The 22,527-nt window shown below is 42.6% G+C and overlaps 1 protein-coding gene across 1 annotated transcript in view; it reads left to right on the top strand.

The window, feature by feature from the left end:
- The window catches only part of LOC111152935 (cadherin 11), a 147,550-nt gene that overhangs the window by 85,980 nt on the left and 39,043 nt on the right, over window positions 1-22,527 (top strand). The window contains exons 3-4 of the mRNA XM_022511679.1: window positions 16,223-16,623; window positions 20,915-21,209. Coding sequence (XP_022367387.1) covers window positions 16,396-16,623; window positions 20,915-21,209 — 523 coding nt within the window. The 5' untranslated portion in view covers window positions 16,223-16,395. The remainder of the gene's footprint in view (window positions 1-16,222; window positions 16,624-20,914; window positions 21,210-22,527) is intronic.

Genomic DNA, 22,527 nt, shown 5'->3' with positions numbered 1-22,527 from the left:
GGCACCTCTGGGTCCCACAAAAGTAAATGACGTGGCCATTATGATTTAATAGACTTGACATTGTGGGAATGATAGGGTTTGAAACACACAGACTTTCTGAGTCTCAAATGAGTATTCAGTCCTAAGTCATACTGATTAGGAGTGGAAATTGTTCTACTTTAGTGCAAAGGGCTTTTTGCAAGCTTGAGATGATTATTCCTAGAAATCCATCTCATCTCAGCAAAGCAAGCATTGGTTCAACGTGGGGTACAACTCAAGAGAAATGAGCCATATGAAGACAGCTTTCAGGAAACTTGCAAAGACGACTCTTGTCACTTCATTACACCACAAGCCTGACTGTAAATGCCAGGTGAGTTCCCATGAAGGCTAGGTTCTCTCTTAAAAATGCAGGGATTTTTTTGTTGTATAGGATATCAAGAAAGCGACCAAGGACCTGTTTTGAGGAGATTCAAAGCCACACGATGGTATAAAGGCACACAATTTAAAGTATCCATTAGCTAGCATTCATGATGTCCACTTATCTTCAATATAAACTTTCAATTCCCCATAGAACTAAGGAACTGATGGAACGTTCTTTAGCCAGGTATAAGTGAAATAATTTTCACTATTCTACTATAATCTGAATTTCTCCTTTTTCTTGTGATTTTCTTTTCCAAAACGGCTTCACTGGGGGAAAAAAAATCACATCTTTATTACATTTTGCAGGGAAAAAAAATGTCTTTTTATGCACACATTTCAATATCTGCACCAAGTTTGTGATTTATAATTATTTGAAGAAGGCTTTGCTTCTCTTAAATATTCCTAATGAAATGTCTTTTTGTTGTTGTTGTTGTTGTTTGGGGGTTTTTGTTTGTTTGTTTGGTCTTTTTTTTTCTTATGACTCCAGAAACATTTTTTTACCGGCTTTTGATTTGGGTCCTATTGGTGTTTCACTTTGAATTTTCTCAAAGCGATGCCTCTATCCCCTCCTCCTGCCAAAAACCCTCTACGTTGCTTACTTTATGGTGGCATCACTTTTAATTTGAGAAGTCATTCTGTTTTTTGTGTGGGAACACAGTCACCATGACACAACCCTGCTTATCATTTAAACCTTTGCTTCTCAGCAGTAAGATCTTCATGTTGACCCAGGCCCTGAAGGAGCCCATGTATAAACTAGGAAAAGACTGACATAAGAAAAGGATATAGATTATATATCAACCAAAGGTTGGCTCAGTTCCCTCTGAACAGGACAAAGCAGGATTTGGTGGCACCTTACCAAGAGTCAGCCCTAAGTTCTGTTGGAATATCTCCGCTGCGGAGTGAAGAAGGGAAGGGAGGTGCAGCATAAGCATGTGTGAGTGTGTTGAAGGTTGTGTAGCTAGAACAGCTCCAAAGCAGTAGAAACTATTAAGAGTCCTTGATCTGGGTTGGGGCAAAGAGAGTCCGTCTGGAGAAGGAACACAGTCACTGACAAAGATAACATAGATATAGGCAGGAGGCAAGATCATATACTGTCTCCTCTGTCCAGATAGAAGTGGGACCTCAAGCAGGAGGTAAACATGCTAGAGTCAGGGGCAGACCCCAGGAAGAAAATTTTGGCATGGTTTTGGTGGAACCTCAGAACCCTTGGCAGTCCAGTTGGGATTCTCAGCAAAGTCTCGGGGAAGATGAGATGGAGAATGTCGTACAAAATGAGATATAAAGTTGGCTTCAGAGGAGGGTTGGTGTGGAAGCTATGGTACTTTCCTCCCATTTCTACTGTGCAGAAATCTACCCATCTTCTATCCAGATCTAGATCCCTTCTCCTTTGTGAAGTGGCCACACCATTCTGAGTATATCTTGACACCTCTTCATTTTCTAGTTATCATTGATTTTTAATGAGCTAACTTAATCTGGATCTGTTAGTTATTTTCTGAGTGTGTCCATTTGTCAGATCAGCTAGCTTTCAAATTTGGAATCTCTCTCTGACCCCTTCCTAGTGAGTGCTGGCTAGGCTTGATTAGATTGCTGGATTTTAGATCCAAAAATGTCTACATGTGGTATAGATGGAGGATTGGAACTAAGACCTTCGGGGTGCACAGGCCCATGACTGGGATACCCAATATCATGGTTGTATTAAGAAGCAGGAACAGGTTCTGATCCAGGAGACCCAGCCATATTTCTGTGGCCTCATGGGCCGTCATCCTTGAGATGCAAGGGTGGGCATTTCCATCACGGATGTCTTGCCAAAAAGGCAGTAAGTCCTTGATGGCAAAGTTCATGATGGAGCAATTGCTTTATTGTTCCTTGTTCATCTGCTCCTTGGTTAAGTGAGGCAGTTGTGATCTAAAGGTCTTTCCCTTACTGAGTGATTCTAGAGAGTGCTTTCTCTAATGGTACCACAGATTGCGAATTTGCCCTTCCAGTAAAATCCTTTTGGGAAGAGGTACTTAGCTGATCCGTGTAAGATGACTGAGAGCAATGGCAAAACTTATCCCTGGCTGCACATGCTTCTCCTTATGGAGACGAGCCGGCCTGGGGAAAGGTCCAGTTGGACTGAATCACACTGGTGCTCTATAAACCGATTAAAGTTTTATATTACTTTGTTTGTGTAATTCTATAAACATACAAATGAACAAAAACAAGCTAGTGTCACCTCCTTTCCTGGAAAACAGGACTGAAAACTGGATTGAGTCTCCTTCGCAGTGCTGGTACTGAATTGACCAGCAGCGTGTGTCGTGGTTGGGTGACAGCCGCTCTTCCTGTCACACAGCAATTCTGGCCTCACTTTCACGCCCTCGGATGAAATATTGACATGTGGGACTTGTCTCTGCCACCATGTAACTCCTCCTTCCCTGAGCGACATACCCACTCTTTCTAACAACCATTAGCTCATGAGATCTCACAGAGCTACCTCATGTTGAGCTGGCTCTTTTGTTAGAAGATATTTATTGTCTGGCTGCCTTCCCACGGTTCCCTGCACCATTTGCCTTTTATTAATCATTAGCACCTCCTTTGGAGGCTGAGGCAGTGAAGGATGCAGAGGAAAATTTTGTTCTCTTGTGGAAAACATTATGAGGGAAACGTTTGAAAATCATGCTTCATTCGAGGACTATTTGGAAGAGTGTGGCAAGGCTGGGGAGATCAGGGGTGAGGGCAAATCCTCGAAGGAAACATCAGAGGAGCTGGTGATGGTTGACCCTTGGGTGAAACACCCACTTCCTAAAACTCCCAGTACTTATGTGTTTCTTGTGGGCAAAGAACATGTTTCACTAAATTCATAGCATTTAAGTACTGCAGAAAATCCTAGGCTCCACAAATATTTTTTAAATGGTTGCTGTGTGGAATAAAATCTAGCTGAGTTCTGACTATCTACACTCTCCCACAAAAAAAAAAAAAAAAAAAAAAAAAAAAGACCTCCATAGGAAAATTACAGAGAAGTTCAACATAAAGGCAGATAGGCAGGGCAGGGCCTTCCAAATGGACCATATATGGCTTCAAGCCCCCTTTTCAGGGCGAACTGGTCATAGGAACTAAAGTGACTGTTCTGAAAGTGAAGTGCCCCCGGCCATTGTTTCCTTATCTGGACAATGGACACGATGACACAAAACTCCAGAGGATGCTGGTGGGGGGGGGATAGATCATAAAGAAAGCATGGGAAGCACTTGGCACAGTGCCTGCCACACACTAGGCGTTCAGATATGCCCTCCCCCAACAAGCAGAGGCTGAGAGGAGAATGGGTGCTTTGCCAGGATGGCCTCCTGGAACTTCTCCAGCCAGGAAAGCCCATGCCATCTCATGTGACCCATTCCTGGCAGCTCTGACCACACTTCCCATACTGTTCCATTCCCGTCCCCTATTCCAGATCACTGAAAGACCCCATATCTGCAGAGGGCCTTCTGGCCTGGATCCCTATAGGGTCTGGGACTCTAGTCTATTTTCACAGCTTTTCTTGTTGAATCGGCCGTCCCTCTCTCACTACCACATACACCGTCCCTCAGCCGAGGAGCTACATCCGGGATCCGCATCCTCACAAGTCAGCATCACAGAATCCTTTTAGGTCCAGAAGCCAACAGAGAGGGTACCCAGGTGCAAGAAAGGAACCCATTTGCAGCATCTGACAGAGTTTGTATCCCCATCAGAGAAAAGGAATGTAATCACATTTCCTTCCTGGAATGTGAAGAGGTCATTTGCGTTTATCTACAACTACATTACTAAAGTCTAAAAGCCAAGCTTGAAAAATGACCCAAAGAAATGGAAGTCGCCGCTCCTGTCAGCGTTTCATCGTCTGCCTCCTCACCTGGACAGTGGATGCTATGTTTTTACAAAGAGCTTCCCTACCTATTATCTCTTTCCACCCTTCCATTAACTTGAGAGCCAGGGAGGTCAGGCATCTTTCTACTATTTTTGTCATAAGAGAAAACAGACTCAGGGAGGTGAAGTGAGTTGTCCGTTGTCAGTGGCCCCACGGTCCCCCCCCCCCAACCCAGGAGATCTTGGGCACTGAAGCAGGAATTTCCTAACCCGCTGATGGGCTGAAACAGTGAGTCTGTTAGGTATCAAGGTCTCAGAAGTGGTTTCTTTCCTTCCTTTGTTTTTTTTGAATGCAGCCAAACTGCTTTTCTAGGACACATTTTGCTTAATCTGGCTGGGCTTCTGTTTGCTGGGGGATATGGGGCCAGGAGGTTTAGCGGGCCCAACCTGTTGCAGCCCCTTTCCTCTTAATTTTGGGGGGTATTCTGCTGGTTGTCTTTGAAGAGCCATCCGTCCTATCCAGCCCTTGGTTTCACCGATAAGAAAACAGAATTCTAGACCACGGGACATTGCACAGTGAGTTTGTGGCTGACCTTGGAATGCCTAGTGCAGTGTTCTTCGTATACCTTCATTCGCTCAACAGACCAGGTGATGATGTTTTAGAGACTAAGACCAACACAGACTAATAGAACTCTTTTCTATGACAGAAATGACCACTGAACTCTTGATGTGGGACTAGTATATTGAGGCAATAAATTTTTAATTTTATTTCATTTAAATTAATTTAAATTTTAAAAAACCACATGTGTCTAGGTTGCCACCATACTGGATGGATAGTGTAGCTCTAGACCAGTGGTTCTCACCTTAAATGTATACCACAACCACCTGAGGAATTTCAAAAATGGCGATTCCTGGTTTTCAATTATTTTGCTTGGTGTTAAATAAGGCCTGGCAATAGGATTTTTAAGACTCCCCAGCTACATCTACTATGCAGTCAAGTTCTAGGGACATTAGTCTAAATGTTAAGCTTCATAAAGGACTGAGGCCCTGTCAGCTATATGCATAATTATACTCCGTGCTGAGGAGTCAGGTATGTTCCAAATCTTAGAGAACTTCATATATCTTGGGGAAGAGGAAGGCATAATCAAGAACAAAAGATATTAGAAGTGCCCTTATTAAATTGCTTAAAAGGCCAATATCGTCCAAAGGAGTGGAAATGGTCACTTCTCCCTGGGCAAGGGAGAAGAAGAGGCAGTCTCTATGGTAATGATTTTGGTAATGAATTATAAATAAGATACATATTTTTTTTTCCAGAAATGCATTTATAGTAGTAGATGTTTCTGCCAGGCAAGTCAAAACTCACATCTGTAATTCACCATAGGATTAACCTGGGATTATGGAAAATCTAATTAAGTGAACCGTATTATCTGAGACCCACAAAAGACACTTAACGTTGCCTTTGAAAGTCCTGTCTGCCTGAAAGTGCTCAGCATATGCTTCAGAAAATGCTCTGCACATGTACAAGGCACTTGACTGGTTTGCTGTATCCCATTACTTTTCTTTTATGCTCAACTTTTTTAAAAATCCCATTACTTTTGATAAATGACGTTAATACATCCGAAAAGACAGAATCGGGCTTCAAAGATTGGATTATTTGAAACTACAATGAGATCATTATGAGGCTATTGTTGGTGTCTGCTTTCTAAAAATCAGGGGAGGTGAGAAAATCTGTGGCATATGTAGAGAGGCCCCCCAAAAAATAAATAAATAAATGTGGCAGTTTACTCTTAGCACGATAGCATGGTTTGGGGAGGTACGTTAGAAAGAGACCTCCAGAAACCCACCCACACTCTGGTCAGAGCCAAGCTTCCAGTAATTGAAAGCAGCTTGACTTTCTGCATTCCTCACTTCTGTTCGGAGGCTGATTACCCTGGTCGGATGCATGTGGACCGCCGTGGACTGGGGTCACAGGCTGGAGGTCGCAGAATTCTGAAGTCTTGGTAGTGGTGATTTGAGGCACTCTCTCCCCTTGTTTTAGTAATTATTTCAGAAAAACCACATCAAGCCCTTGTCAGTTATTAAGACCACCTTGGGATAATTCCTCTTCTTGTTTATACTTTAAAAAAAAAAACAAAAAAAAAAACATTCTTTGTGGAAAGTTGTTCCCTGCAGATTCTGGCGATAATATGCAGATTGTTTTCCTTCTTCCGGTTCTCCACTGACAGTCCTTAAAGAGAGCTCCCAGGTCCTTATCTATGAATGCCTTTTCCCTTATAGAATATGGACGGTTGTTTCCATAGAAGTCGTTGGAAAGGGAGGACTACTTTTACTCCGGGTTTGGGGAGCAAGAGGGCAGGGTAGATGCTGTATAAATTATCTTCTGCTCCATGCTTTCTCTTTCATGTTTCCTCTACAGAGTGAGGGCTTTAGGTTTTGTGCACTTTGTTTTTGTTATTTTTTTCCTATTTTGCACAAGTTGCTTGTCATTTCTGTATCTCTTTCCCTATTTGTCCACTGAAGAAAGAACAAGAGTGGAAGGTCCAAGGGAGGGTTTCATGCAGTTCTGAGACTCTAGCCATGAATAATGCAGCAGAACGCCCAAACTGGAAACAGAAATGGTAACACAGATAATACCTACTCTTGGAAGAACTCAGAAAGTTAGCTCTTTCCTGACACTTTTCACGGGAGCCTCAGTCCATTGGCTTCACAAGCTTTAACCCACTTAAAACCAAAGGCATGTGCTTTATCCCCAAACCAGCCCCTCTCCTCCTGAGGCCAGGAGCAGCAGCGCCATCTTCAGACTACGGCCTCTTCTTGCGTTGTCCTTCTTGCGTTGTCCACTTCCCTAGGCCCTCCACATCTGCATGGTTTCCAGAAGGGCACCTTTACCTCTACCAGAGGCTTATATTTCCTATTCAGAGCCATGTTATCTCTCTCCCTGAGTGACTGTAATAAATCCAGGAAGTCTCTGTTGACCACATCCCCTTCTCTCCAGATATGCTAGAATCCTCTACTGTGCTGTCCTAAATGGTAGCCAGTAGCCATGTAAGGCTATCGAGCTTTTGAAATGTGGCTAGTCCAAACAGAGATGTGCTGTAAGTTTAAAATACGCACTGGGTTTTGAGGTCTTAGGACCAAAACAAAAACAAAAACAAAAACAAAAAACAAAAAACCTGGTGTGTGTGTGTGTGTGTGTGTGTGTGTGTGTGTAATATCTCCATAATCCATATATTTATTACATATTAAACTGATACCATTTGGGGCATACTGAATTAAATAAAAAATATTGTTAAAATAAATGTACCCATTCTTTAAAACTTTAAAAAATGTGGCATCTAGATTTGGCTCGGGTCATGATCTCAGGGTCTGGGATCGAGCCCTGCATCGGGCTCTCTGCTCAGCGGGGAGCCTGCTTCCCCCCACTCTCTCTGCCTGCCTCTCTGCCTACTTGTGATCTCTGTCTGTCAAATAAATAAAAAAATTTTTTTTTTAAATGTGGCATCTAGATAGAACTATACATGCAACTCCCATTATATTTCTATTGGAAAATACTGGTCTGCTTTATCTCATTTCCCTCATTTACTTGTGTCATATGTAACAATTCCTGTTCTAAGTATTATTTTGTTTAGCTCATCCTGATGGACAGCCTCTCAGAGCCTTCCATTAGGCTTGCACATTATTGTACGTGGTATGTGTATGGTATATCATATCCCTGTATCCAGGGCTTATAGTACATGTTTATGCATTCTTGTTGAAGGAACAAAACTCCTCATTTATCCTCTTGATCACCTGCAGTGTGCCAGACCATGTCAAGTTCATACAAGGTTCTCTCCATGCGTCATCTCCTTTCACTTTAACTCTCCCTCTGAGAGTGCTTCTCTTGTTTTCACATTTTCAACATGGCGGCATGGAGATTCTTGGAGGCCGAGTCATACACCTAAGGAATAAGCCCTAGCTCTTGAGCTCTAGCGCTCTAACCCCTCTGACTGTTGAGCCCATGCTGTTAACAATTGTGTCAGAACTCCCAGTTCTCATGCCACTTTCTCCCGTATACCTCTGACAGCTTGGATTCCATCAATCTCTAGATCAGAGTTTTTAGTGGATTCCCATTGCCCATTGGGTGTGTTCTGATTCCTAAAGTTGGGACTCAAAGCCTGTCACATTAACAGGGGTCTGCATTGCCTAGTTCCAGAGAACGCCACTGCCATTATATGTGATGGAAGTGCAGCCTCCTGGTGTGCATGGAGCAGTCCTGCCAGCTAGGACCCAGACTTTTTAAATTAGGTGCAGCCTCCATCTAGGGAAGGTTGCTCTGTCTCAGCACAACACAGGCTCACAGGCTCCGGTAGACATGGAAGACCTTGATAGGCTTGATAGGCTATTGTTAGCCTCCCATTTTATGGGAAGGTGAAAGTCTCAGGAGGAAGAATTTTTTTCTAAGGTTACATAACTGTTCAATGACAGAATCTTTGCTAGAACACAGGTGTCTTGACTTTTGTTGTGAAAGTCTCCCTATGGCTCCAGTGTTTCTTGGATATTCAGAAATGAAGAAGGCATTTTCTATGTATGAACAAATGATCTCCACAGCTAGAGTACTTCATCCTTTATCAGAAGAACCACCAAACATTTTCCTATTGATTATTGTAGTTTACTAGGTTTGCTGTCTTGAGGGTAAAAGAAAGCATTCAAGTTGGTTCACTTATAGGAGACTTATTGTCATTTGATGTATGGAAACTGAGAAGCAGGAGATCAGTATGGTGGGCCCCATGGAGACAGCAGGTGGAGGGCAGTCCTTCATTGCCAAGATTTTCAGAGAACCAGGCCATGTGTCGTGCTGTTTACCTGGCTTGGGGACAGAGGCCATGTTTGTTTCTATTTGGTTACTAACTGGCTTGCTCATAACCTTGATTTCACCGAATCTTTGGCCATGGAGGATGACTACTCCATCCCCCAGGCAGCCCATCACCTTCCTGTTTCAGTTCCCCCGCTCACGGAAACACGGTTCCTGTTTTCTTTCATTCGAGTTCCCAAGTGGATCTTATGCACTCAGCTTGTCCTTATGAGCCAGATGACACAGTTTAAAACAATCACTGATCAATTTAAGGTTTGGTTATTGCTGAACTAGATGCAGTTCAATCAGCCGTGGTTCAAGATGAGAACGGAAACTTCACATGGTGGAGACTGAAGAGATGATAGGTGTTTACTTGGAGGAAGCAGGAGTGGGCAAGGACCAGAGGACTGGAATGATATGCTACACATTCATCTGCGGAGATGTGCTCCCCATTTCCTTGGTGTCGTGTACAAAAGTCCTGCTTACATGACCCCATTATCCCATTATTCATCTGCTCAGAAGACTGTCTCAGCGTTGTTGGAGTACAGTCTCTGTACAGATCAGAGATACACAGCAGTCTGTGTATCCCTGGGGTCCAGCCCAGGTCTGGCACTGTGAAAAGTTATTGCTGAATGAAAGAACTGCAAATGAAGAAAGCTTTATAGATATTTACTGCTCTGAGACAAAGGGAAATTTACATACAGGCCTCTGATACCACAAATGAAGTTACATCATGTTGAGCATCTGTTTATCATTGCCATTTGTGCCCTAATTTTCCCTCAGGTATTTTAGCTCATGCAAAAAAAATAAATAAATAAAATTGAAAATAAATCTTTCTCTTCTCACGCATTCATCTACAGTGTTTATTCACAGTCTGAGATGACACAGCTGACGTTATTTCCTGTATGTGCTGATATATTTTATTCATCTTAATGATTAACATTTTAAAATATTACAGTGAGAAAAAGACTATCTTAAGGATTGAGTAGAGCACAAAAGAATAAGTTCTTCATTGTACATGTTGTATTTAATCATCTTATTAATGGAAGCTTACTTAATTATTTGAAGAGATAAGTAAATAATCATGGAATGATTCTACATGTTTGGGGTCTGGGAACTGAAGTTAGATTCCAGTGACACTTTGTGGCCATGAGAGCCTGAAAACATAGAGGCTGATTTTACATACTTGAAAAATAAATGAAATTCATATCTAACAAAGATTATTTTCAATATCGAATACAATTTTGCAGCTGAGATGATCCTCGAAGATGGATCATGCTCTCTCCTTATATCGAAGATGAGGGGAACATGGGCTCCCAGGGTTTGGGAGTCGGGTAAAGGAAAAGCATGGGTTCTGTTGTCACATAAACTTGAATTTGAATAGCAGTCTTGCTAGTGATTTAGGATGTACCCTTGGGTGATTTACTCAACCATTCTGAGCCTCACTTTCCTTGTAGATAAAATCGGGGTGATATTTACATACAAGTTGGGGTAAAGATACAATTAAATAATAGATACCAAGCCCTGAGTATACTGCCCACCACTAGAAAGATCAAGCACTGGGTCAAGGATAATCTCTACCATCAATACCTAAGGTCATGTAGCCTGTAAGTGACAGGACCAGGATTTGGACAGAGGTCTGCCCAACAGGAGGCAGTGAATGATCTTTTCCCTTTCAAAGCTGACACTCACATGGTTCTCTATTTCTCTAGAAGAAGGGAATCAGACTTACATTGCAGCAGTTTTAAAATTTCCACTCACCCTAGAGAACGTTATGGTCACTGATAAGGGGCCCTATTTGCTACATATTTTGACATTTGAATTTAGTATCAGAACTGGAACAACAATGACCCTTTTGCAGTCTTGCCTGTGTGTTTTGCACCTGAGCAGAAGTGATTATTACCCCAAGCTTATGCTTTGCTCCAAAGTGTAGAAATCAGGGAAGAAGAAATATGATTCAAAGTTCTTATACTACTTCCTCTTCCCATTCTCTGTGATTTCCACAGACATGGCATAATTCCTGTGATTTGATTTGAAACTAGAGACCAGCTCAGTGCTGAGTGGTGAGATCTGAAAGGGGAATAAAATATGCTTGAATTAATTTGCATAATAGAATCCGATTGGTTACAAAGCTGTGTTTGTTGAAGTGGAGAGCAGAGCCCCTGAGCTCCCCCACAAGGGGACACTGCACATGCAGAACGTGGAGTTTCGAGTTCTGGTGCGGGCCTCGATAATATTCTTAATGTAATGATAACCTGTCTTTAACTGTAAATTAGCTCCCTGGAAATGAAAAGAACAGGTCAGTCTGTCTGATCCTTCCAGCTCTGTGGGGAGGAGAAAGCTGAAAAACCAAAGCCACTTGCTTTCTGCTAAGCGCTTTCCTCTTTCTTTCTCTACCCGATAACAATTTCCAGCAGGAGTCCAAATATACTTAAACACCCGTATATGTCATTTTCTTTTACGGAGACAAAAGCAGGCACAGCAAGAGGGTTTAATGCTCAAGGCGCAATAGCTTATGACGGGCTATCTGCTCTCAAGATAGAGGGGCGAGCCTTCCACTTAGAGCTGGTGGTTTTGCAAATCCATTTTCCTGTCATGTTATTACTCCTGTGACTTTCAACAACATTTATTTTTCCTTCCAAGCAATATGCTCCCACTGTAAAATAAAGTCCACCTATATGTTTTAGTGGAACCCCAAAGCTTAGACATCCTGGCATACCGCTAGAAAGTGCTTTAATGGAAGGATTGTTTGAGAGTTGCCTTGGGGGGGGGGTTATTGAAACCAATTAGAACATTGATATATTTCTCTAATTATGACCAATGTCAAGGTCTTCTTAGGAGGGCTGCCTCTTATTAATTTTCATGTGTGTTCCCTGCAAACTCTTTACTGTTGAAAACATCAATCAGATCTCTAGATTTTAGAAACATTTCTTTAAAAAAAAGAAAAAGAATCTTTCTGAACACATTTTTGAAACATATACATTTAGAAATTCTGAAGCAGGGCGTTTAAAAATAAAAAGCGAAGATTAACTTTTGTGTCATGTGTTGTTTAAAGGCCTGGTTGTACTGTGCTGTTGATGGACTGATGTAATCACTTCCTGTTCATCTTCCCTTCGGTCTCTGCTATAAAATGTTTTATCCTCTTTCTGGTTTGGTTTTTAGTATTTTAGTCACCACCAGTGCCACTAAAACTTAAATCGCTATCATTTTAAGGCTGTTACGTGTGTATCAGGATGTGTGTCTATATTAGCTCTACAGTCTTCTCTTAGAAAGGCAATATGGCACAGCACTGTAGGGGAGGAGGATAGAGGTCTTGGAGCCAAATATCTAGGGTTCATGTCCCAGATCTTCCACTTGCTGGGTCTGTAACCATGGATGAGTTATTTAATCTCATTATGCCTCAGACTGCTTACCTATAAAATGGGAATAGCAATAATACTACTTGTGTAGGGTTATTGTGAAAATCGGATGACTCACCTCATGGAAAGCATTTAAAGAGTATTAGGCAGACCATAACCATGGACGAATATTAACTATTATTACTATTTTTACCAGTCATATTATTATATACCAAGTTCTAATGTTGGTTTACTTCAGGTGCCTTCTAGGTTACAATACCCATATCGTAGTAACCATATCATTTCCTTATGAACTCAGGCAGAAACAAATGTCAGGAGTTGGTATTGTTCACTGATTAAGAACACAGACACCAGAGCCAGATGGCATGGGTTCAAATTTCAGCTCTGCGATTTCCCAGAAGCATAGCCTTGCACAAATTGCTTCATTTATCTGGGCCCCAGCTTCCTCAACCTTTATAATAAGAATATTGATAGTACCTATTCCTGTTTGTTATAGAAATAAATAGCTGAATTACTATTTGTAAAGTTATTGGAAGAGTAGTTAGAAAAAGCTTTTGCTAAGTGAATTTTCATTCTGAAAGTAATTTTTTAAAATGATGTCTTAAAATTCATCTTATACATACCTGAGGCTAATCATTAAAGTAACATTACATATTACTTGTAGTTGTATAAATACTTTCAAATAATGGGTCCAATGAGTTCCTTTTAAAAGCAAGTTAGTTTTGCTATTTCCAAGAAAAGAGAATAGATAATTTCATCTTTTCAATAATGGTTTCATTGTTTTTTGGGTCATGTGGATACTCTTAAATTCATTAGTATCAAGCTAGAATTTTTTTATCAAGGGAAAAAAGTTGTCATCTAGTTTTAACACTTCTGGTGTCAGAAATAATTGTGCTTTACAGCAAAATGGCAGCCAGAAGAAAGAGGTGCAGAAATATGAACTTTAATTAAACCCTTTCTTTCAAATACACTTCACAGTTTATATGCAAGAATAATTTATCACCATGTGAATGAACACTTAATACTTGGCATGGTGTAAAATGGGCAGGGATCTTGTCACACCATATGGTCTTTGCTGTTTCTTCTTCTTGAGATACTTTGGTGGCAGTATCAAGTTTGCACTTGAAGTATGGGGTTCAAATAATACATTCAACTTTTACTGATGGCTTGCTTTCAAAAGCTCAGCATTGGACCTATAATCGTGTGTAACATATAATCCCCATCATAAAGATGCATCCAGTTTAGTAAAGAGATGGTGTATGAATCAGAATAAATCCCCAACAGCTTCTCACTGGAGTTCCAACCATCAATATGAAGCTGGGAGCCATTTGTAGAACATGTCACCCAATGGTTTCATTTTAGAGAGAATGTACCAATACAGAAATGACGAGGTCCCATGACAAGCGATTGGCAGATTCTTGACCATATATCTCGCTTCCTGACTTAAGCCGAGGGATCTTCCTGTTGCTTCACATTGACTCATTTTAGGATCTGACTCCTCCTGGGGTCCCCCTCTGTGTTTTTTTCACACAATCAGTTTGGATAGCAGGAAACAGCGTTTCATGTATTATTAGCATCCCCGAGTCTGAGGATGAAGCTGTTCAATGATGATGCCATCTGTTTAATCTCTCTCTTTTCTACACAGTCTTTTCCATACCCTGAGATGTCTGTCTACACCAAATATTGGACTCCCTATTCCTTGAAAAGAGACTAACATCAAAGAGTGTACTGGGGGCAGTGATGGACACCTGAACTTATCTGCACATTTGTGGCCTCCCCAGACACATTTTGCCATATGACAAAGGAAGCAGAAAGGGTTAGGTTGATGAAGTCAAAGGCCATCAGAAGGGAAAATGTTCTGCTCCAACAGATTAGAATTTCACCAAGTCTAGACTACTAGACCAGATGGCTCTGGCATCCCCGTGTAACTCTTACTCCTCACTTCCAGAAAAGTGCCTTTTCTGGGCATCTCCATCTGTAAGGCCAAAGCACCTCCTTCTACTGAGTGAGACCTGAGGGCTTGAATTGTGGTACTCTAGGAAGAGAGGAAGAACCCAGACTGTGCCCATGCAGCCTTATATGCGTGCAGCAATTCTTGTCATCCCCGTAGCTCAGATGAAAGCACACCTAGAGGCTCAGAATGCCTGACTGGTGGGCCTAACATCACCTATATTATAAGATATAGAAGCAGTGTTCCAACCCAGGTCTCTCTGATCTCCAAATCTAGGTACATTCCACTGTGCCAAGATTCATACTCCTTCCTTTATGTTCACCTCCCCCCACCACCACTACATTCGACTAGATAGCTAGGAGTTAAATGATTTTGCTTTCTGCAAGGCTCAAGAAGCTCACCAGTTTCACTTAGACTCGCCAGTGCTGAATTGAAGTGTCATCGTCAGTCTCAGAATGTTGTGCTCCACGTCCAGCACTCTTCTGAGCTGTCTCCCGTCGGTAGTGGGCATGGTAATGGGGATTGCCGGGTTCTGGGAGCTAGACTTCCAGCTGGAGTCTGGGTGGCACACCAAGAGTAAAGGATAACAGTTCAGAAGAAATTGCAGGGTGCTAAGAGAGGGGAACAAGCTAAGGGAAGTTCCATAGGGGATAATTAAGTTTTCAGCAGCAACAAGACTACGTTTAGTGAAGAAGTCCAGGAACCCAAGGCAGAAATTAAAGACCAGAGTAACTGTAGGCTAGAAACCTACAAGGCACATGGAAGGCCCATCCTTATACTGATGAGTAGCTGAGCCATGGCTGGGAGCCAGGAACAAGACCTTTGGATCAGTTGGTGGGGTATGCTCTTTTATTTTGCATTTCACGGTTGGAAAAAGCTTGTAAAGTTTCTGTTTTAAGACTGCCAGGTTAAGGAGCTATCTTCAGGTTCTTGGGTGGGCCTTTGATCAAACAAGAGCCAATGGGATTATTCATTAAGTCACAGCATAGCATTCACTGAACCACCATGAGGACTTGGTCTGTTATTTCACTGACAAGTGTTTTAGTGAGCCTGAGTGTTTTCTCAGGATCTGTCCCAGCCTCCTTTCTCTGGCAGGGTCCATTGCTGCTTTTCTCCTCCTTACACCATCCAGTCATGCTGACCACTGTGGGGATGTGCTGTGCATTATGAGGACCTTTGGGCTTTGGAGCATGCTGTTCCCTCTGCATGGTCATCCCATACATTCCCTTCTGATCACAGTAACTCTGACTTTAGGCTGCAGCACAGCCATCCCACATTCAGGGAGTCTCCCATAACTGTCCCCTCTCTCTTCTCTGTCCTCCCTTAATCCCCATCAGTTAGATGTTCTTCTCCTGGATGCCCATAATGCCCTAAGTTCCTCTAGGGATGGAAACGTACCCTAGTCAAGTATGATCAATAACGATAACTGATAAATATGGAGAACTTGCTGTGTACAAGACACTGTACTAAGGGGTTTAGAGGCATTAATCATTTAATCCCTGTGTCGACATTTCAGTGAGCGCGATTAGCATCCCCATTTCGCAAAGGAGCAAGCTGAGCTCAAGGAGCTGTTGTCTTACCCCAAACCCCTAGTAAGGGCGTCAGTCGGGGGTAAAGCGGACACTGAGACCTTGGAGCTGGATTCCACAGCACACACAGTGCACACGTTCATCCTCGTATAGACCTCGAGGGTCATCTTTGTGTAAGAGTTTATCCCACCGGCGACACCTGAAGTTGCGAGAGCAGGGACAATTTCTTGCTCAGCCCGCCCCCTGCTTCCCCAGCTGTGGTCCACTCTTTCATGGAGTGGGGTTGAAATGAATTGGGGATGTAGCCTGCGGCTAATCTAACCTTTCTCTCTTCCCGCAGAAGCCGACTGGGGAAGTGGGCAGCCCTGACGTGATGTACTCAGTGAGCAGAGACATTCCATTCCAAGAGAGGTCTGTGTGACGCGTCCGGGAGGCCGCCATCGGCCAGGCCCGCCACAGGGTTGCTGAGAGGGGTGACAGCCGCATTCTCCTGTGCCTACCACGTAACCAAAAATGAAGGAGCACTACTGTTTACAAGCCGCCCTGGTGTGCCTGGGCATGCTGTGCCACAGCCAGGCCCTCACCACCGAGCGGCGGGGCCACCTGCGACCCTCGTTCCACGGGCACCATGAGAAGGGCAAGGAGGGGCAGGTGCTGCAGCGCTCCAAGCGAGGCTGGGTCTGGAACCAGTTCTTCGTGATCGAGGAGTACACTGGGCCTGACCCCGTGCTCGTGGGCAGGGTAAGGCCGCTGCTCTGCAGTGCTTATTTCTCCCTCTCACCAGTCCAGCAGGAGGGTCTGGCCAAGAACGAAAATTCCTGGGGGGAGGGGGCACTAATGACCTTCAATAAGAACCAAGAAATCATTGTTCAAACATATTTCAGCCTTTCCGCCCCCATTCATAGACTTATCCATATTAAGAACACTTCTGTTTTCCACTTAATATACCATTAAACTCCATTTTTAATGACTGTGCAGTAGTCCACTAAGTTGAAACCATTATTTATTTACCTATTCTCCAATGGAGGGCATTTGGCTGACCACACCCTACCTCCAAGGTGGACACCCCTTCCTTGTGCTCTCAGAACCACCCTGCTCTTTGTGAGAGCCTTCCTTTCTGAATTACACGGGTCTGTTTGCCTGTCTCATTCCCTTGACCCAACCAGTGTCATTCTGTGTCCTGAGGTCCTGGTACTAAGCCCAGTTTTGGGGAGGCCTTGGTCAATATTTGATGAAACGGATGTGTCTTAAGAATGGGTGGGATTTTATGCGCTTTAGCTCAGGGAAGGCAACACCCAGTTAGGATAATCTGAGTGTCCTCCCAGTATTTAAGACTGCATTCTCTGTGTACCCCCTCCAAAAAGGTGCAAAGGGTAGGCATTCTGAAATACGTTAAAAAATATATTGCCCGTTATCATTTATTTTTAAACGTGCAGCCATCTTTCAGAGGATAATGGTGTTAATGACAAGGAGATAGGTGTTCATCTGCATAAGAATGAAAGTCTGCTGTGCTCTGGGGAAGAGCTAGGCCAATGGTAACCTGGATAAAGTATTCCGGTCTTGAAAGAGTTCAGAGACTAGTGGAAAAGACACACCTACCTAAGCGATTAAAACACACACACACACACACACACACGCACAGAGAACAGGATAATGAAGAAATTCAACAGAAATTATTACACATTTACATGGGAATATTTGGGAAGGATGGAGGAAAGTCATAGAGAACATGGTAATGACCTGTGACTTGAAAGAGGACTCGGAGTTATCCCGTGAAGAGGGACAAAGGCCAAGGGTAGATCTGAGGCGAGCTAATTTCTAAGCCTCCTATATTCCAAGGAATTATTTCAGTTGTTCCTTAACATGAGAACAGCAATGCATATTTATGTAATTGACATATTTGGAAGAGGTTCATATTAGCATCTCAATAACGTTGTTCCGGGTTGGGAAAGTGCCTTTTCAACGCCAAACATACCGAAAGAATTTCATTCATATATACCCAAAAATGGAAAGATTATACCCAAAATAGAAGTCGTCTGGGGGAAATGGGAACCCAGGGAAATAATTGGCATGTGAATTCCCTACATGAGGAGATGGGCTCTGTGCCCAGAGAGGAAGACGAGACTTCAGTCATGGTGGGGGCCGTTGCAGCCTGAACAACATAGGGAACTGTGCTTCAGTTGTTCTGAGGATATAGAACCTCCCTGCCTTGGGGACTATCTCAGTGGGGAAAAGTGTGTGTGTGTGTTAGGGTGCGGGACTGAGAAGAGACAGGACCTGGTGAACCCTTTTCTTATCTCTGTGGAGCAAGCGGTTGACATGCCCACTAAAAGGGGAACATAGGGCAAAACATGGAGAAAAGTAAGCAGTGAATGATATTTATATATAGGAACATGGGATTGAGTGCGAGATGTCAGATTGGATGGGGGAAGAAGACAAAAAGGGCTGGATCCCGTGGATCTTCCTTTTGAGATACTGTGGATATATACTTCCCTGAGAACAGAGGGAGTAGACTCCATGACCTTTGATTTGACGACATTCAAGGTTGAGTGCTTTACGCTGCTCTGAAAAAGCAGATTTTGGCAGGCAATGGACTTTCAGATTTCTTGCAGGAAACACAGTCTGTGTCATGCTGTGCTCTGCAGAGGGGGAAGCCATCAGTCTTTGGCATTAGGAATTGGCTATGTATGCCTCGGCAACTGGATCCCCTGATAGGATTGAATGGTTTCCCAAACTGCTTTTTGTGTGGAACCTAATAAATATCATTGTCAGTTGTATAGGTCATCTTTGTTGGAGAGAGAAAAAGGAGAAATTTATATCCAACTTACAAATCTGAAAACAAAGTAGAGGAAAAATAATGAGAACTATGGTTTTACATTTTTTTTTTCTTTTAGTTATTTGGTTGATCATGAACTAGAATCTGTAATTCTCAAGAAACTTGGCCAAACTCACATGTAATCCATGAAAGCCCCTGGAAACTTCCCTTCTAGACACTCCTATTAAAATAAGCATTGATTTCCTTGTTTCTCATTCACAAGACCAAGCCCCTAACTTATGCCAGGTCTGAGGCAGAGAAAAGAAACAAATAACAGACTGTGGGGGTTGGGGAGGAAGCCAGGGGAACAGCGTCAGGGATCCTGCCATCACTGTGGAAATTATATGAAGATTGGGGCAATTCTGTTCATCCTTTGGGGGTCACTCAATAGCTTCATATTTTACTCACAATTATTCATGAGAAATGCAGTAACCATCATTTCATGACAATACGTAGCTGGTTATGAATAACAAGTTCTGAAAGAAGGTTTTTTTTTTTTTCTTTTAATTTTCCTGAGACACACTGTGAACTAAAATCAAAATGGTCTTCCTGATTTGTGCCTACAGGAACCCTCTCTCCCCCCACCACCCCTGAACTGAAGTATTTGGTGTTTCACTGAGCCACTGGCTGCAAATCAATTAGATACTTTTTGGGAAATTGAAATAACACATTTTTAAAAACAGTGTATTGAACCTTGCTTTGTGATTCTGAACAAGCTCTCTGGACCTAGGTTTCATAACAGTAATATTAAAATGGCATTAATAATAATATTAAAATGACATTTACTATAATATCAGTACTAAAATGTCATTGATAATAAGAACTATTATTATTAGAACATTATTATTATTATTATCATCATCATCATCAGTGCCTTTTGAATAAAGCTTTCTGGTTTATACTGAGGTTTCTTACACAGTAGGTAGAACCATGGGTTTTTTAGCCCTTCGGCTACACTTGAAGCCCACAGAAATGGTAAAAGCAATGTTTATCTCTTCCGACAAATGGCATAATGAGGGCAGAGGAACTCAGATTAAGATAGAAGCTTCAGACATTGAAGTGATATTAAGAGAAGGTGAGGAATTAATTGCTGCAGGAAAATCAGACGTGGTCTTTGAGTGAGATCCACACAAAACAGAATCAAGCAAGGCACGGGATGGGTAGTCAGGACAACTGGATCCTGCTCCTATCCGGCCAAGTGTGGATTTAGGCAAGTACCATCATGTCTCTGAGCTTTGTCAAAGGAAGCAGAAAGAACCTAAACATATTTCAGGTTCTCTCTATTGTCTAAGAAGTTGCATACCTATGAATCTATCCTACCCACATGATGCCTGTGATCAGAATGGGAGCTTCCTCCCAGCAGCCATGTCCCCAGACCCTCATACCTCATGCTCCTCACAGAGGGTCTTCTGGAATGGTCTGATCAAGGAATTGCTTGTAGCAACAGAAGCCTGGAAGCAACCTCTGTGTCCTTTGGCAGAGGACAGCTAAAACGAGGTGATAACATCCATCCAATGGGTGAGGTCGATCTGCATGTATTTGTGTGAAAGACCACCTGAATTTACTTTTATAGGAAAACACCAGAGGTGGAGAGTGACGTGTGCACTATAGCACTTTATTGCATAAAAATAAACCAGGACATTTATGTATCTCACTGTACAGATATTCTAGCATATGCGTAAAATATATCTTAGAGGATTCACAGGAAACTGGTAACAACTGTTGTGTGTAAGCAGAGAAATTGAGGGAGTGGGAATCAGAACTGAGAAGACTTACTTATGGCATAAATGTTTGTGTTTTTAAATTTTTTATGTTATGTACACATTTCTTTCAAAATAAGTCTATTAATATAGATGCATATGTATATATATTTTGTTTGGGTGATATTCGTGCGAATGTGTGCGTCTATTTTGTATGGGTGCGTATTTGTGAGGAAAGCATGAATCTTAGAATTTAAAAAACTCAGGGTTCAAGTTCGAACACTGGGTTCACTGCACCCAGCTGTGTGACCTTGGCCAAGGCAATTATCTTCTCTCAGATTCCATTGCTTCATCTGTAGAAGTGGGTGACAGCATCTCCTTCCCACAGTGTATGTGTGTGTGTGCACGTCTGTGTGAGTGTGTGTGGAAGGTACTACAGCAAACAGTGTGCAAGTGAGACTCTGTTTCCCCATGGCCTCCCTCATGGAATTAAAAATCTCGATTTCTCTTTTCCTAGCTTCATTCCGATATTGACTCTGGTGATGGGAACATTAAATACATTCTCTCAGGTGAAGGAGCCGGAACCATTTTTGTGATTGATGACAAATCAGGGAACATTCATGCCACCAAGACATTGGACCGAGAGGAGAGAGCCCAGTACACGCTCATGGCACAGGCGGTGGACAGGGACACCAACCGGCCGCTGGAGCCACCATCGGAGTTCATTGTCAAGGTCCAAGACATTAATGACAACCCTCCTGAGTTCCTGCATGAGACCTACCATGCGAATGTGCCTGAGAGGTCCAACGTGGGTGCGTACGGCGGGAGAGACCTGCTCCATCTATAAGCCTGGGTTCCTGTGGGTGGCGGGGGCTGGTGCCTGCTCTCCTATATCCGGAAAGTCGAATTTATACTGCCTCCTCTATGGCATAATGACAAAAAAAAAATGTTATCTGTGTAGTTGAAGTTTCAAATATCTAAAACAGACCTGAGATTTTAAAACCTAAACTTCTAAAACATAAAGAAGTGTGTCGGAGTGGCAAGAACATGACGGCACCCAGGGAATCCTGGCTCTGGCCCTCATTGGCTGTGTGACCCGGATCCAGTTCTACCTCTCTTTCTGTAAAATGTCTCTTTTTGTAAAATGGAAAGACAATTTCTAGTCTTGCTGGATTAGAGGCAACATAGTTCAATCCCTAGCTCACACTGATGTCTGTTGAAGTCATGATCATGTTAATATTTGTTGCATGTAGACATCATGCTAATTAATGATTTCCATGGTGTTCTTGCATTTCACTTTTGCTATGATTCATCTTTACAGTGAGGTAGGTCTTATTTGACACATCTTGCAGATGAGAAACCCAACCTAGAAATAGGTTAACTAATTTATCCAAGGTTATCTGAGCTATGAAGTGGCTCCAGAAGACACAATGAGTCATGACATGCTGTCACGATCTGTTAGAATAATTTACAAGTAGATGTGTATTTTCATCAGGTCTAAAGCCACGCTGCATTGTTAAAGGGTATTTCTCTAATGGATTTCTTCAGGTGGCTACGTCCTCCTGTAGTAACTTTGGTTTGGTTTTATAGAATGCGTGCAGTTGTGGTCTGTTGAGAAACGTGCCTCACACCGAGAAGTGGTTTCAGACAGTGATCAGGGCTGCTCTGATCAGGGAATGGGTCTGGTTATATGAATCAGAGACTTTAAAGCCTGAATGGATTTAGGAATCATCTGGGCCAAACTGCCCATTTTACAGATGAGAAAACCAAGCAGCAAGAATAGGTACCAACCTGCTCAAAATAGGCTGAAGTGACCCCAAACCCCTAAGCGCTTTCCACTTTGCATGTAGAACTTGGGATTAAAAAAAAAAAAAAAAAAAAGTCTCTTTTCTTTCTCCTCTGGGTAAAGTCAGGCTCTTCTCACATTTTATGAAGGTCAGGCTTCATTTTTTGTTTCTCTTCCTTGGCCATGACCAGTCCTTTAGTCTCTCGGCATTTGCCTAGGGATTTTAATGAGAAAAAAGCAGACATGAACCAAATCATTCAATAAGGGACAGTAGCATCAGCAACTGAGCCAGAAGGAAGGCCTGTCATTCAAGCAACACTCCAGAGGAATCTACATTGCCCTCA

The sequence above is a fragment of the Enhydra lutris genome, unplaced genomic scaffold (genome assembly GCF_002288905.1).
Source record: "Enhydra lutris kenyoni isolate GAN:26980312 unplaced genomic scaffold, ASM228890v2 scaffoldscaffold30, whole genome shotgun sequence".
NCBI classification, from domain to species: Eukaryota; Metazoa; Chordata; class Mammalia; order Carnivora; family Mustelidae; genus Enhydra; species Enhydra lutris.
This window is presented reverse-complemented; position numbering and strand designations above follow the sequence as displayed.